We start from the raw sequence: 15,859 nt of genomic DNA, 5'->3' as shown, positions 1-15,859 counted from the left end.
ACGAAGGGGAAACCACCTGTGTAGAACAGGGTGTAAGAAGACGTTGACTGGACGGAGCGTGAGTTGACATCTGGGAGTGGCAGGAGGACTCTGTATTGACACTGGCAAAGGACGTTCACACGAACGTCCATGCCATGCATCTAATATCTCCATGGACAATGTATTCTCTTCTGTGTTTCTGTCTCCTCTCCTCTTCACTTCTCACTTCCATCACACTTAACGTCACCGAATACAGACAACATCAACAACTACTGACAACATCAACAAATACTGGTAACATCAACAACACATCGACAGAAGAATGATGCCCTTCAACAACTATCAGGATTACGTCCGCGGATACCCATACGCGGGCGGTCGAGACGTTGTTCGTCCTCACATCGGACGAGGTCTTGGTCGTGGCCAGCCCCAAGGGTTTAGAAATGCCACAATAGGTCCGAGCTACGGCCAACAGCAATGGCAATACCAGCAGCCCGCCTTTTATCCCCAAGGATACGGCAGAGCTGCCCACAACTACTATCAGTCCAATGACTACTATCAGCTTGCTTCTCAGCAACTTCCACTCACTGCAGTGACTTTGCACTCTCAGCCTCTGTATGCTGAACCACTCAGTGCGGCAGTCAAGAATGCTATTCGTCTCTCGTTGAACGCCAAATACCCTCAGCATCAGGGCCAGCCAGTCATTCAAAACCATTCGGAGAGTCACAGTCAAGAAGTTCACCCTGAACAGGCCCCTAGAGGCACTAAGCGCAAGAACAACACGGAGCATGGCGAACAGGCGAACATGACACATATTGCGGAACCAGCTGTGTTTGGCGACCACCATGGCAGCATGCACGAGAAGAACGCGATCAATCAGGGGGTTGACTATGGGCTACTTAAAGCCAAGGGCCATGCAACCTTTGCCAACCGCGAAGCTGCCATCCAGGCAATTGAGGGCATGTTCCAGCGAGGCGAGCCCATCATTCTCTCTTGGAATTCAGGAATTTCGACAGCACCACCAAAGACGGCTCCCAAAATGCCTTCCTGCACGACAAAGCGACAGCGAATAGTCTCAGGCCGGGACAGCCTTGCCCTCGAGCGAGCTGATCCCGATATCTACTTCAAGCTGAGAAACACCAATACTCACCTAAAGGCAGCTAATAACCCCACGATCTGCGGGAATTGTCAAGACAGAGGTCACACGGTAGCCATGTGTCATCAAGTCCATGAAACTGGCTTCATCCGTGGCTGTGCCATCTGCAACTCCTCTCAACACAATACCTGGAATTGCCCTGAGTTCCCAAAGAACGACACACACGAGATGATCAATATCATGGTCTTCAGCAGGGCCAATATGCCACCTCTGGCTGGGAAATTTTGGTATCCTATGCTGTTTGACTACATGCAGGCAAATCCCGACATGTTTGTCCCTGGACTACCGTGGAGTTTACAACATAGCAAGAGATTTTACATATCTAGGGACATTCAAGATCCCTTCCTCCTTGTTCAGCATCGTCGTGAAACTGAGAAACTGGGAGGCGTTGACCCACGCACCTCTTCCTGGGAGAATACAAAGGCCTACTATGGTACAGACAAGCACCAGAAACTGCCAGAGACCGCAGGCAAACCATAAGCAGGGTTATTAGATAGATACTTGTAAGCTAAGACAAATATGAGTAGTAACAATAAAATTAATATAAAGAATAGATATAAGTTCTATTTTATAAAATAACTAAATTGTAACTGATGCTTAGCTTTGAGATATTATAGCCAAGGAAGCTGTGTACCTTAGGTAGTTTACCTTGTGTACCTCAATTTCATCGTGGCATCGAATGTGTCTTAGTTCTCCTCCAGTTGTGTTGGAATTTCTTTCAGTGCCTTTCTATGTCAAATTTATCTAGACAGTGTTTTATCAGACTCCTTCAAGTTTGCAATGTTAGCCCGTCCTCCCATCACCTTACAGCTGTCAAGATTGGTCCTGATCCGTCCGCCTGTCGTTCATTGCCTTCGGATTCATCAAGGATTCCACTCCTGAAACAACCTTCGTCTTGTATTCTGTCATTTTTCGTGAGAGCATCATGGTAACAAATAGACGCTCGCAGAATCATCACATTCATGTCCGATAATTGGTGCCAGTCATTTGCTTGGTGGCCTGCTTTCAAGTACCTTATGCAGTCGTAAACCGCCTTATGTGTCTGGCAGTGGCAGGACCTGCAGGCAGGTGCGCGCAACCTCTTGCTCTTCTTCTGTTTTGTTTTGTTCCCCCACCTTCATCTCTCTTTTCCTTCTCCTTCAACTTCATCGTCGTCAACATTTCTGCTTCCCATCCAAAAACAACAGCAGCTGAAAGCGCAACGATGAACAATCAAACTCGTGGCAACAGCCGCAGAGGCCGATCCCGACCCGGACGCGGTCAGTATTTCGTGGGAAACATGGGTCATCCTCAAAATGGAGGTGGCCCAGGGCAAGCGCCTGTTCCTTTCCCTCCTCCTCCTCGTCCCCCAGTGGTGGCATACCCAGTGTACGGACAAGTCCCTTGGGTTACGCCACCGCAACCATATTTCTACCCTCCTCCGGTGGCGTACCAAAACGCGGTGTCACTTGGATATTATCCTTATGCGCATCATGTGCCTGCATACATGCCTCCACCCCCACAGGGCCAGGTAGATCAAGCAGCTCAAGTCCCAGGCCAAAACCATGGTCTACGTTTGCGTCGCCGCCATCGCAGTCGCGTTCAACCTCGCGGCCGGAGCAATGGCAGAGGTAACAGGGGTCAGCCAAACAGGCGTCAGGTAGGCCGCGACAATAGCTCAGCGCGACAAGCGCCAGTGACTGAGGGGAGCTCATCCGAGGCTGGGGCTGAGGGGAGAAATTCTCTTGCAGTTCTTCCAGTTCCACTCGAACAGAGTTCCGATCTGGACGGCCGAGGGGTTAAGCAAGAAGACACTGAAGATGAATCCACTCTAGTTGCCTAGAACATCAGGTCTACTGAGATTAAAAGAGAGCCGGTGATCAAGCAAGAGCCAAAATAGGTTTCTGCTCGTGATTGCTGGACAAGCTATCGTGGATTAATCGGGCATTTACAGTTCCAGCACGCCATATTCCCACGTATCAGTGGATATGGTAGCTGAGGATATTTCCTTTGACAACCTGGTTTAGGCATAAGCTCAAAGAGCCCCGTTGGCTATACGTCCGGGGCCTCAAGATAGATCATCACGAGCCCGTTTGGTGTGGCAGAACTTGCGAACACTAGCGACCTGGTGCATGAATTCTGCTGAAGCGGTCATGGTCTTCACAAATGATGAAAAACATGGCCCAAGTTGGCAATTGAACGATGCTTACCATTGTGCCCCGAGAATATTCAACGGCTCGAAAGTAGGGAAACACTAGTGTTTGTTTCATGGTGCACCAACCAAGAACTGACTCTGGTCTTTTATTACACATCCATCATGCTTGCAACTTAACGTGAGCCTTGACAAGGAACATCGGGGAGTTGCAGGAAATAACCCGGAGATTCGCAAACATCACCTCAACCATGAACACATGGTTAATGCGCGTATCGGTCATTGAATCTTATGATTGGATACAGGGTGTCACATTTTGCGGAGATCCCGCACGCCATCGCTGGCCAAAGTGATGTGACGGGGAGTACCCGATAACTTTATTGGACACCCGTGGTTGACGAGATCAAGTTACCTTCTTTGCACAGAATGGCGTGCTTCCAATTTCTACAGCAGCAACCAAGAAAGATGGTCGGAACTTGGCCCTTTCCGAGGTGCATCGTAGTGTACTAGCGAAGGAACGGAGTTTGTTCCTTGCACTATCATTTCGCGGAGCGGGATATGACACTTCTGCCCTAAGTCACTACAGTCGATAGCACCAATATTTCGGAAAAGAGATATCCGCCGTTGGACATAACCTTCAGTTTATTGGGATGTCGGCTCGCCAAGTTCTTCAAAGATTCTTCACCAGCACTGCGAAAACCTGAAATGAAAGCGGCTTGCGTCCAATGTCGAGTCCGTAAGGTATGTACAAACTTACTTCCCGGTACTCGGTCGGTACTAACTCCTGGAGGTCCGATGTGACGGCACAGTTCCTAGATGCCGTACCTGTGAGCGACTCAACTTTCAGTGTTCCTTTGAACAGGACGGCTCCAGCGGTCAGTCTGCGCCTCGTATACCGCCAAAATGTCGTGGTGCGAAAGCCTGTCAGGAATGTCGGGCGATGAAGGTCCGATGTTCTGGCGATGTTCCGAAATGCACCAATTGTACAAGGCGAAATAGACCGTGCACATATGTCTCAAAAGCTGGGTCATCAACGACTGAAGCTTCGTCGTCTCGAGACGACTCGGCGTCCGTAACAACATCTCAGGCTGCTATTTCACCCAGAAAACAACGACCAAGTATCGCCTCAAGCTCCCAATCAATCCCCTTTGACTCGATCGAAGAAAACCCACCTTTCGTTCCTGACGATGGGGTAATATCGCTCGTCAATCAGTACTTCGAACGGCTCTATCCCCTTTCTGCCTTCTGCTTCCTCCACCGAGCCACAGTCATCCAAAGATGTCACGACAAGACCATCGATCGAGCGCTTCAGTTAGCTATTTGCTCTATCACGGCCATCTACTTCGACCAATGTCAAGGCGAGCGCGATGCATGGGCCGGAGAAGCTGAGCAGCTTATACTCGACCGGCTCGAACAACCTTCCATTTTCAAGATACAGGCGTCCCTCCTCCTAATACGATATAGAGCGGCTGTGGGACAGTTCCCCAGGGCATTCATAATGGCTGGACTTGCAGCTAGATGGGCCGCAGCGATACGCCTCAACTATGAACACTCCAAGTTAAGTCCCGTCGCACAAGAAGTTCGCAGACGAACATTTTGGTCTCTGTCCTTGCTTGAAGATAGCTTTTGCGTTGGTCTGAAAGAGTTTGAACTTTTCGACGCCGACACGATCTATCTACAACTCCCCTGCCAAGACGCTGACTTTCAGCAAGAACGACACGTCCCTACTGGATACTTACAGCCCGGAAAAGGGCTCGAGCCAGAGGTCCTGAGAACTCGGGCTGCGTTTGTTCGAGTGGCTTTCATTCGAAGAGCGATTGTAAGACTCAATAGACGAATAAACGTGAAAGAGGTCAATCTCCCCGAACTCCTTTCGTCAATGGAAAAGTTTCAGAATGATCTTCTTCGCTTAAGGACCAGACTTGCGCCTTGTGATCAATACCCACCCTCATATACACAAGACGTTCATTTATCACCACAATACTTTGTAATGGTAAGCACTATTGCATGACGCTCTGATGTAGCTAATTCACCTGACTAGCACATGAACTGGCACTTAACCCACTGCGACCTTTACCGAATTTTCCTCACAGGATATCCCGAGTCTACAACAGACACCATGATTGAGGGGATTTCCGCAGCCGAGAAGGGGTTGATGAAAGACAAGTGCCTATCGCACGCAGAACAAATCGTCAAAGTCTTATCGGACTTTGTGCAACACAAGGAAGAGAATGAAATACTTGAGTTCGAAGCAGCTATCTGTGCTTACCAATGCAGCCAGGCTGGTGCTCTTCGGAACATACACAGGCAAGGACAATACTGGGCTGCCCATGCAAATGGCCATCAATAAGGCGCAGCTGTGTCTAGATGTCGTCACACGATATTTTGCATTCTCAGAACAACTGAAGTCCATGGTAAGCTTACCCAGACCTCTTGAGGTTCAAATCGCTTACATGATGATAGCGACAAGAACTTGAACGAGTTATACAGCAACACAAGGCGTGGCTTGAGTCTTCGGATCACCGCGCCATCACAACAACGACAGATCCAAATCCGGCCCAATCTTCGAAGCTCGCCAAAGATGCATATATCCGCCAGCGACTCGCAATACACAGTCTTCTTCGACAATCTGATTTTGTCGACGACAGTCATGATGCGGCTCCTGCGGCTCCACTTGAAGCAGAAAGTGAACAGCAGTCTCCTGAACAGCAGTCTCCTGAACAGCAGACAAATTGGGGCATTAGAGACCCCGTTACAGATCAAAATTTGATGTTTGGTCTGCCTTATGGTGGCGGGCTGGATTTGAATGCGTGGGCATCGAGTATGGCAGGAAATCAGGACCTGAATGGGCTTCTTACGGATTTTGACGAGCAGTATATGTACTGAAGTCTGAAGATGGAGGAGTCTTCTGTGGGGATTAATGTGATAAAGAATATAATGACGCGGAAATCAGTCATATGTGTTCTGCGTAGCCTGTCATTTCTGGCCCAGTTGGCGTCTGGACATTACTCCATTGCTTCCCGATCGTAGTCGTTGATCTCAGAATAGTAATATTCACTGTCCATCTGTTTGCTGAGAGGCTATTGTGAAAGTTGAGCAGGAGGCTTTGAACATGGTCGCCCGGGCCTATGGGTCCACGACAGCCTCAGTGAGGGTTTGCTCAACAGCCCCGAGACGTGCTCACTCCGTGAAACGGGTAACAATCGTAAAGAGGAGCCGTAAATTTATGAGTAGAGTAAAATGGAGTCCAGCTGAAAGCCAAGAACTCCAGGTAGCATCCTTTCTCCCCACTGCTGAGACGCAGGGTCCTCCTCCGCTCCAACGGACCGGGCCGTACGGGGATTAGATACGGGTCTCGGCCGGGGAATATCGTCATTGGATTGATAGACACATTGTAAAAGATCTTGGAGGATGGGCCCTGAAGAAAGGGGCTCGGGGTTGGTGCTTAATGCTTTGATACTAACTTAGCATGAAGATCAAAGTTTTCGTTTATTTCTTTGATTATGTATTCAATATCAACTAAGGGATATTTATTCTATGTCAATTTTCATATGCAAATACTAATAGAGATGTATCCTCCTAAGATAAAGAACGTTGAGTGGAAATTCGAGCGTTACGATGATATGATCTTCTCCTCCCGACCACCTATAGAAGAACGACGTATTATGAGCTAAACCCTATATGCCCGCCTCAAAGATCTGAACTTAAATGCTTTATTCATCCCGCATTTGTGCAGTTAACAGAATGGTCATGAACAAATACAACTCATCCAAGCAGATTAGTTTGGGAACTACTGTTAGTCTGACAGCTAGATTGAAGTGCGGGGGAAGCTCCCTGAAGCTATTGCTGGTGCTCGATGATATCAAGTCGTGTGACCCACAGAACATCAAGAGAGACCGAGAGATAACAATTCAGGTTTTACAATAGCTGGCTAAAATGTCTAGGTATTATTTCTCATTCGGTGGTGAAGTTCTGCCAGGGGTGTCGGCATCGACGAGCTGGACCATCAATAGCGTGGCTAGACCAAAGCCTGGTTTTGATGCAGGTTAGATCTCCCTTGCACGCTAGTTGTTTAATGCCTTAATTGGATCTTGTACATAGGCCATCAGCAAAGCTATGAGGAGTTGTTTGTGTGGCTTCGTACACCGTTAGATAGTGGAGATTGGCTGATGATCATGACATTCGAAGAGATTTAAGCCGAGATCAATACCAACATGATCATGACCACCATATTGCTGAGATGTGAAATAGTGACTCAAAGACAGGTTGCACCAGATTCTTCAACGGACATATGCCCACAGACTCTGGACCACGTCCACTCGCAGATAGATGTAGACACCACCACCTTGGCCTCAGCATTATTCAATGGACGCATCCAAATACGAGCTGGAGCCGGGGGGTAAAACGATGATATTCCGGGAGTCGGAGCGGCCGTCGGATAAATGACGCAGATGTTGATTGAATGGTGGTAATAGGACAAGCGTCACGCTGCATATCCGCTAGACACAGGCGCTAACAGAGGATTTGTCCATCTTTGCTTCGGTTGGTCGCGACCTTGATCAGCTCACTTCGGACCGTCGGTATCCCTGACCGATTGGGTTGTCCTGAAGGAGAGTCTTGCAGTTTCCAAGGATTGAAGGATCTAGATTCATGCGCAGAGTTCGCTGAACATGACGATAATGTTTGTCTTTTCGTATCGTACCCGTTCTTCACTGCCTGATTGTGACCGGTTGCATCGGTCAACAACGTTCAAAAGTTTGCTTAATCCCGGTCGATTAACCTGGTTCGTAGCGGAGACTATCAAGCCCAAGGCGCCGGGATCGAGCGGGCCTGACCCTTTCTGAAGGCGTCGCTTCTCGGTCCATTCTCTCTCTCATTGGTATCCCCAGGTTTTGCTCACTTGTCACATTGTCAATAGAGTTACCGATGATGCATTTTTTCGAAACGTCTTTTTTCGGCAGATTCCAGGGCCTGGACAAAAAGGCCCGGCAAAATTCTGTAAGAACCAGAGCAAGAAATGGATTGGCTGGTTCGGTCATTTCGTTGTAATGCTGTGTAACATCAGGTGCCTGATTGATTTTTGTTCCCCGTTTCGTTTCGTTAGCTTAACTGACTCGTGTACCAGTAATCCTTCGATCGTACAGAGTAGCTTGGAGGGAGCTTTCTATTTTAGACGCCGATAGATAAATAGCCCAACAACGACGTTCCACGAACCGAGAGAAACAGGCAGACACAACTCTTATTGTGAATATTATTAGCGGTGACCTTTTTGTGACATCCGTGGCTTTCGAGTGAGACTCGGGTACACCTTTTTCTGCCAAGCAAGCTTAGGCTGTGGGCCAAATGGCGGTCCACACAATGTCGTTCCATGAGTTTTATCGGCAGAGCCCAGAGAGGTTCGTCGAATCGAGAGGGAAGGGGTCGATTTATACGCCAGTTTGAGGATTAATTGCGTGCTTGATTTAAACTTTTATATGTCTGATCTGGGCCAAGATCTGACTCTACCCATCATCAGATACAGCAGCAGCTTCCACTGTATCAACACCAATTTTTTAGGATGCATACACCCAACCCACCCGTAAACAGACAGAAACTGTAGGCCCTTCCGGTCCCGCTTTCCCACCAACGCAGAACCCGGACCTAGACCCAGAAACCCCAGGCCAGGGCCACACCTTCCTTATCTTACCCACTAGGTGCGCTACACTACGTAGGCAGACTACTCCGTAAGTTGTTTGTTTGTCTGTCTGTCTGTCTGTGCAGTGCCCGCCTTCTGACTCCCACCCAAACCCAACATCACCATCACCACCATCGTCACTCAATTTCTTCTACCTGAATAAAAACAAACAAGCAAGCAAGCTACAGTCAGAATCGATTTCCCCACCTCAAGACCCTCGTCGGACTTGACGTTGGTCTCGGTGGATTGCTCTCGAATCTCGGAACTCGCTGCTAAAGCTCATATTCATGATCCCCAGTCTTTGAGTCCCTCCATGCGCCCAAAACCTCCCACCTCGTCACCATGGATCTCGCCTCCGCCGCTGGCGACCACCCGAATAACCTCATTTCCTCCCTCGACTCTCCTCTCCCCGTCCCAAACACTTCCTCTGCCTCGGGCATCCCTCAGCAATCCGTGAACCCATCTCAGCCCACCTCTCACGCCAATTCTCCCGACCGCAAACCTAAAAAATCGTCACTGACCTGCGTCACCTGCCGCGCTCGAAAAGTACGATGCAATGGTGCGCGCGACATTTGCTCCAACTGCGAGCGACTTGGCTTTCCCTGCTCCTACGATGACGGCGACGCCGGTGCCCTGTCTGGCGCTCTGCCGCGCCGCCGAGTTCGACAAGCTTGCATCAGCTGTCATAGTCGAAAAGCCCGATGTTCCGGACACATGCCGTCATGCGATCGCTGTCGCTCCCAAGGCATTGAGTGCGTTTACCGACCAAGCAAAAGGGCGCGCATTACAATGAGAGGCGAGGGCCGAAGCCCGCAAAGCCAAGAAGGTGATCGAGAAGATGGTCACAATGATAGCGACCCTGGGTTGACCGACCCGGCTAGTACCGCTACGCCTCAAGGGTTCGCACCTGAAGTGTAAGTCAATGTTGTAGTCAAACTTCCACTGGCTAACAACAGCTGTAGCCCCTTTCCAGATGAATCTTTCGATGCTTTAATAGGCCGGACTTTTAACAAGTTCTTCAACCATGTCCATCATATTCCCATGTTCTCTTTTCTCCATCGAGCCTCCCTTGAAGGACGATACAACACAGGCAAAGTTGAAAAGGCACTTCTGCTGGCCCTGATTGGCATTACTTCGTACCTCACAGATATGGGACCGGGCATGAAGGAATATGGTGAAAGATGTATCGACGATGCTGAGGCTCTCATTTTTGCCGATTACACTCGGCCTTCAACCATCAAAGTACAGGCGCTTGTCCTGATTATCAAGCATCGTATCCTGTCCAAGAAATCTCCAAGCGCCTTTATGCTGCTGAGTATCGCTTCCCGATACGCCGCAGCCTTGCGTCTGAATCACGAATCTCCAAATCTTTGTTTCCTCGCCCAAGAGTCTCGCCGTCGACTCATGTGGGCACTCTACTGTATTGATTCGGGTGTCTCGGGCGGCTATCGTGACTACTCTCTCTGGAGTGCTGATAAGATCCATGTAGGATTGCCATGCAATGAGCGCAACTTTGAATTTGATCTTCCACAACCGACCGAGAGACTCATTCATGATCCCGACAAACCTCGAAATCCCCAGGCCGAAGACCCCGGAAGTCTAGCTCTCCACATTCGCATACAGCACATGCGAAGACGAATCATGGAATTCTCTCGACGCGTTATGTTATCTCGAAACACCAAGCCCGATGAACTTCAAGCCGGTATCTGGGGACTGCAGAAAGACCTCAGTGATTTCGCTACCCATTTACCAGCATCTTTTCAATTTTCAGAGAGCTCACTGCGACTCCGAGCCTACTCTCCTCGAATATGTACATTCATCATGATTCACGTTTGGTGGCATCAATGTCAGATCGACCTCTACCGTCTTGCTCTGGGTGGTCTGCGGGAAGCCCTTCCTCGTGTGATCCTTGCGTCTCTCGACGATGCTTTTGTCGACCATTGTCAGCGACAATGTGTCGAACATGCCATGTCAATGGCCAATATCTTCTCATCCATGCACAAACTCAACTCGAAACCTGTAACCGATTTGGATATGGCTATCTGCGCATATCAATGCGCCCGCGTGTTAACATACGCGTATCATACTAATGCTTTGAAATATGACCTCAACTTGGAAGCCGTCATGGAACGGGCAAAGATTTGCTTGTCAACTATCAAATCCTGCTGCGCGGGAAAGACGGCGGAAGGCATTCAAGCAGACCTGGAAAGGCTAATAACCCATGGAATCGCCATCCGCGGACCTTCAGCAACACCAGACCAACACGGTCGACTCCCTCTTGATAATGGCTTTTCGCAACAACCCTTACGACATGGTTTCGCGAATGATCATAACATGAGCGACCCCAACCAGTTCAGCTCGATGAACTCTGTTTCGATATCCGCCATGACCGATTCAACATTCCCTCCTTCACTCGTCGCCGATCCGTGGGTCCCCGAAAGTCAAGTCTCCCCGGACTTGCCACACCCGAGCACCGAAGCCCAAGCCCCTTCGAAACCAACCGTGAGCGTTCCCGAGATAGTGCCACGTCAAGACTTTGGAATTTCAGAGATCAACAACGCCTACGACGGAGGTACCGATGGCTTAGGCACGGATAGTGGACTGGAGTACGGGATGGGACTTGATCAGAATCTTTGGATGCCAAACAACGACTGGTTGAGCATGGATGCTCTCAATGGAGGAGTTGGAGCCTGAAAAGTATTGGATCAGGCTAGAAGACTTGAATTCCGCTCGAGGAGTTTCAAGAGTTCTTCAGAGCCATCTACACCAGATTTAGTGTCGGATCTCGCTGTGGGTCAATGACACCCCGAAGCCCCGATTCTTAACCCGATGATCCGATCAAAGCCTCCGAAGGTAGGAGTACTTGCACTGAGGTGATGGAACCGAGATATGCAGACGAATCCGAATTCTCGAGCTTAGAAGCCGCCGCCTTACACCCTGCAGACGAAACAAAAACATCCACCACCGGCTAGAAAATCAATATCGGCTGATCCACCCGCTATCACTCACCTAAAACCACGAACTTTGCGTCATGAGAGTCCTCGGGCATGTTTCTGGGCATATACCCAGTATCACTTGATAAAAGCTCAATTGTACCAGTGTTGGAGCTCAGCTTTACTTCCTGTATGATTTATATGCATTGAAGGTCACGTTCAGCATCGGATCTTGGCCTTTCAAAGAATGAGGATGACAACCAGCCAAGAACATACTATTCACAACCAAATCACGATGAGCCGCATCTAGAATCAAGCAAGAGTTGGAATATTGGAAATTAAAAAGCACGGATATTTTAGGGATATGATACCCTTTACGATAATGCGCAGATGTTCTAGATAGTGTATTATCTTCATGTACATACAGTAGTCTGAGAGACACATGAGAAACGAAAGAAAACATCAAAATCAAACAATACTTGTCCGTATAACGCCGTTGCGATCCTTTGGTCCACTGCCTGTCATGACCCTGACTTCGAGCAACCGCTTTTGTGTTCCTACATGTTCAAACCTCCCGCTGGTGCGCCAACACAGAGAATTATAAATAACCGTGAAACAAAGAAACAAGATGTCCCAAATAAACAGTAATCCCACACTCATAAATATGGATGGTCGCTGATTATTTCATGGGCAAGCGTTGTCATTACCAGTTCAGGGCAGGGTCCTAGATCTTGACTCGGAGGAGGTAACGCAGCTTGACTTGGGCGACATCATAACAGATGTACTCGTTGTAGTACAGGCCGGCACCGTAAACGTTGGTATCACCAGGCTTGACATTGGGATCGGGCTGAAATAATGTTAGAATTTGCACACAAAGACGAACAACTACTTGGAGGAACTGAAAACTTACCATTTTGATACCCTTGAGGCCTTCATGAACAACACCAGCATCGATCCAATCGCTGGGGCCGGTTCTTCCTTGACCCCAGGTACTGTGCATGCCTTGCTTCTTTGCATCAGTGCCAGCATTAGGGCTAGCATGAATGAGCTTCTGAATGGGATCACCCAGCTCAGCTTCACAAAGCAGAAGCAAAGCCTCGCCACCAGTGTTGTAAGAGCAACAGTATCCAGCCGACTTGGAGGACATATCGGCGAGATAAATACCCTTGCCAAACATGTAACCTGACACAGGAGCTTCAGGGGGAGCAATACGAAGACCCTGACTAAGGATACCACCGTAGTTTGTCGCTCGTGAGCCGTGCCAAAGAAGACGACGATCGGAAGAAATCTTGGAGTACTCGGAGTCATCGAAACGCTTGAACTCGCCTTGTCGCTCGATGCGGAAGATATCCTTGACTGTGTAGGTCATGTTATGAGTAGAACCGCGAGACTCGTTGAGATAGTTCTTGAGATGGCTGAACTCGCTGCTCTTGTGGTCAAGAGGAGTCATCTCGTCAAGTCCGAGACCCTGGAACTGGCGATCGAGAGGGTGGATAGTATCTCTCGTCTTGCGGTCAATCTTCATGATCTCAGCAGCGTCCTTCATGTCTGACAAACTCTCGAGAAGTTCTATTTCTCGCTTGAGTAGGGTGTTGTCACGGATGATAGGTGGACGGTTTCGACCAAAGGCATGGGGAATGAGTGAATAGTAGGTGTTGGAAAGGTGCTCAGTAGCAGCAGACATGGACATGTTCCATTTTGATGCGGCAAGGGTTGGGTCATCAATCAAGGCAGCGAGGTCCTTGAGCTGCTGGAAACCGCGAGTAATGGTTGTCTTACTCAGCTTGCCCAGTGGCAGCTTATTAGCGTCATAGTTGAGAGATGTCATGGCCTGCTGGAAGTACTGCTGGTTGAAAATGAGCTCCATCAGTTCCTTGACAGGCTTCTCGAGTGTACACTCGGGAGGAGATGCGTTGTCTTCCTCATCATCCGCCTCCTTCTTGACAGCCTTCTTGTCATCCTCGTCGTCGTCATCATCAGAATCAGGGTTGTAGCTACGCTCGACGAAGGCATACTTGCCAGGCTTGGGGTTATCGGTACGATTGTCCCAGGCGAGGCCTGACTTGTCCTTGAACTTCTTCTGGAACTGCTTGATAGCGTCATCAACGGTTCCGTTTCCAAGGATGGCCTTCTGACCTATCTCTCCAACACGACCCCATCGCGTCCAAGTCTTGAAGTCAGTGGACTTGGGATTCTTCAACACCTGAATGCGGTAGAACTTGTTATTGTTTGCTGAGGAATTGGTCTGGTTCAGTGAAGCGTCATAAATGAGACCAGAGTCGGGATCAACATAAACTTGGTAGGTGGGGAGAGTGCAGTGCTCATCGAGAGGAATTGCGACATCCTTCTTCTTGATGAATTGGCCCTCGGCAACGACCTTTTCATCCTCCAAGTTCTCCTTGGGCTCATCCTTGACAGCAGCTTTGCCCTTAGCACCCTTCTTTGCAGCAGCCTTAGGCTTGGCCTTGGTCTTGGGGGCCTCTTCCTCCTCCTCAGACTCGTCCTCAACTGGGGCCTTATCTTTAGTGCTCCTCTTGACCGCCGTGGGTTTAGCCTTGGCTTTTGGCGCAACGCTGGTGCTCCTTGCGCGCTTGGACTTGGGTTGGCTTTCCTCCTCTTCTTCCTCTTCATCAGCGGCAGGAGGGGATCGCTTCTTTGACTTGCCGTTGGTGGCAGCTTTGGCGGTGCCATTGGTCTTGGAAGCAGAGTCCCAGGTATAGTTGTCAGCACCCAGCTTGTCACCCTTGGTTTCGATATCAATGAGCCACAAAGGGTCCACGACAGGAAGACCCTTGTCTTTGGCCGCTGTGACTTTGTTGCTTTGGGAGTTAAAGTCATCTTGAGTGGAAACAACATGAGTGGTAGCCTTGGTAACGCTTCTGGTGAATGATCCACCATGCTTGCGAATGAGAGCCTCGAGAGAGGAATGACTGTGGCCAATGTCGTCAAATTTGCCGCTGACTGCGATCGCGCAGCCGTCCAGAGGCGGATTAGCTGGCGGGTTCGCGGCAGCTCTTCTTCTTGGAGGCATTTTGGCGGATGTGTGATTGAAAGTGGTGTAAGAGTTGGGGGAAAGTGTTTAAGTTCAGAGAGGAATTGTCTCAACTTAAGACAAAGTTAGCAAAGCTCGTAATAGCCCTAATCATCCGTCGCGTGGAGAAAAGAGCTTGGTTCAGGGGCGTCATACCCAACGACTTTGAGCTGAACCGAATGCAGCAATCGCCGAATCTCAGGGCGAGCGATCCTTGTCCAACGGTGCGAGGTGCAAATCACGAGACGGAAACAAGTAGAAGAAGATGATGGTGAGAGGAGTGAGTGAGTTGAGTTGGGTTGAGGAGAAATTGAAAGGTCTAGACATGAGGTCGGCGCCTTCCCATTTTAAAGGTTCCCGTAAGCTCAAGCTCATATGAGGTGACGTCCAGCTGAATGGGAAGGTAGCACGGGCATCTAGGCTGAAACCCCCCACTTGGAGCGATCCCTTTGACAGCTGGGGCAGGTTGACAGAAAGGCCCAGCTAATGAGTTTTAACCATTGAAGCAATAGAAGAGACCTTTTTTATTGCGTTTGAAGCCGAATTGAAAGAAAATGCATTATAAATAACATATCATCTCTCATATATTTCTAAAATACACTTTTTTTACTTACTGAGGTGAAGCAAAAAGTCTTTAAAGCTCAATCACTACCAAGCCGGACCTGCTCACTCATTCTGTCACCCCCAAATAGCCGAGGAGACGCGCTCCAGGCACCAACGCGCCAAAAGACCCAAATTCTAGGCGCGACCCAGCCACGACATCATGTGATATCAATTAAACCGGTCGAAGTGGGAATGGCTGCCTGGAATAAATGGATCATGCCTGGAACTTCAGGGGAGAGCATACCATCCGAGGGCTGAGAAGTCATCAAGGATACGCAAAGAGCCGTAGCATGCGATGACTTGATTATGAGTAGGCTACTGAAGGGAGGCAAGAAAACTCAGGACATCATCC

At 49.2% G+C, this 15,859-nt stretch overlaps 5 protein-coding genes; 4 read left to right on the top strand and 1 right to left on the bottom strand.

Moving 5' to 3' along the window:
- Positions 1-304: 304 nt before the first annotated feature.
- FFUJ_13065 (uncharacterized protein) lies at positions 305-1,615 on the top strand (the record flags this gene model as incomplete). Its single annotated transcript, XM_023575707.1, has 1 exon — positions 305-1,615. The coding sequence occupies one exon, from the start codon at positions 305-307 to the stop codon at positions 1,613-1,615; it is 1,311 nt and encodes a 436-aa protein (XP_023428978.1).
- A 724-nt stretch (positions 1,616-2,339) lies between these two features.
- Positions 2,340-2,957, top strand: FFUJ_13064 (uncharacterized protein; the record flags this gene model as incomplete). Its single annotated transcript, XM_023575705.1, has 1 exon — positions 2,340-2,957. The coding sequence occupies one exon, from the start codon at positions 2,340-2,342 to the stop codon at positions 2,955-2,957; it is 618 nt and encodes a 205-aa protein (XP_023428977.1).
- Positions 2,958-3,971: 1,014 nt separating this feature from the next.
- FFUJ_13063 (related to nitrate assimilation regulatory protein nirA) lies at positions 3,972-6,152 on the top strand (the record flags this gene model as incomplete). XM_023575704.1 has 5 exons in its annotated part: positions 3,972-4,007; positions 4,057-5,259; positions 5,308-5,510; positions 5,548-5,680; positions 5,730-6,152. 5 exons carry the CDS (start codon positions 3,972-3,974, stop codon positions 6,150-6,152), a joined length of 1,998 nt encoding a protein of 665 aa, XP_023428976.1.
- Positions 6,153-9,282: 3,130 nt separating this feature from the next.
- Positions 9,283-11,634, top strand: FFUJ_13062 (related to nitrate assimilation regulatory protein nirA; the record flags this gene model as incomplete). XM_023575703.1 has 2 exons in its annotated part: positions 9,283-9,854; positions 9,903-11,634. The coding sequence occupies 2 exons, from the start codon at positions 9,283-9,285 to the stop codon at positions 11,632-11,634; spliced, it is 2,304 nt and encodes a 767-aa protein (XP_023428975.1).
- Positions 11,635-12,597: 963 nt separating this feature from the next.
- On the bottom strand, positions 12,598-14,904 carry FFUJ_13061 (related to NAD+ ADP-ribosyltransferase; the record flags this gene model as incomplete). XM_023575702.1 has 2 exons in its annotated part: positions 12,598-12,720; positions 12,784-14,904. The coding sequence occupies 2 exons, from the start codon at positions 14,902-14,904 to the stop codon at positions 12,598-12,600; spliced, it is 2,244 nt and encodes a 747-aa protein (XP_023428974.1).
- Positions 14,905-15,859: the final 955 nt, after the last annotated feature.

The sequence above is a fragment of the Fusarium fujikuroi genome, chromosome FFUJ_chr04 (assembly GCF_900079805.1).
Source record: "Fusarium fujikuroi IMI 58289 draft genome, chromosome FFUJ_chr04".
In the NCBI taxonomy this organism is placed as follows: domain Eukaryota; kingdom Fungi; phylum Ascomycota; class Sordariomycetes; order Hypocreales; family Nectriaceae; genus Fusarium; species Fusarium fujikuroi.
This window is presented reverse-complemented; position numbering and strand designations above follow the sequence as displayed.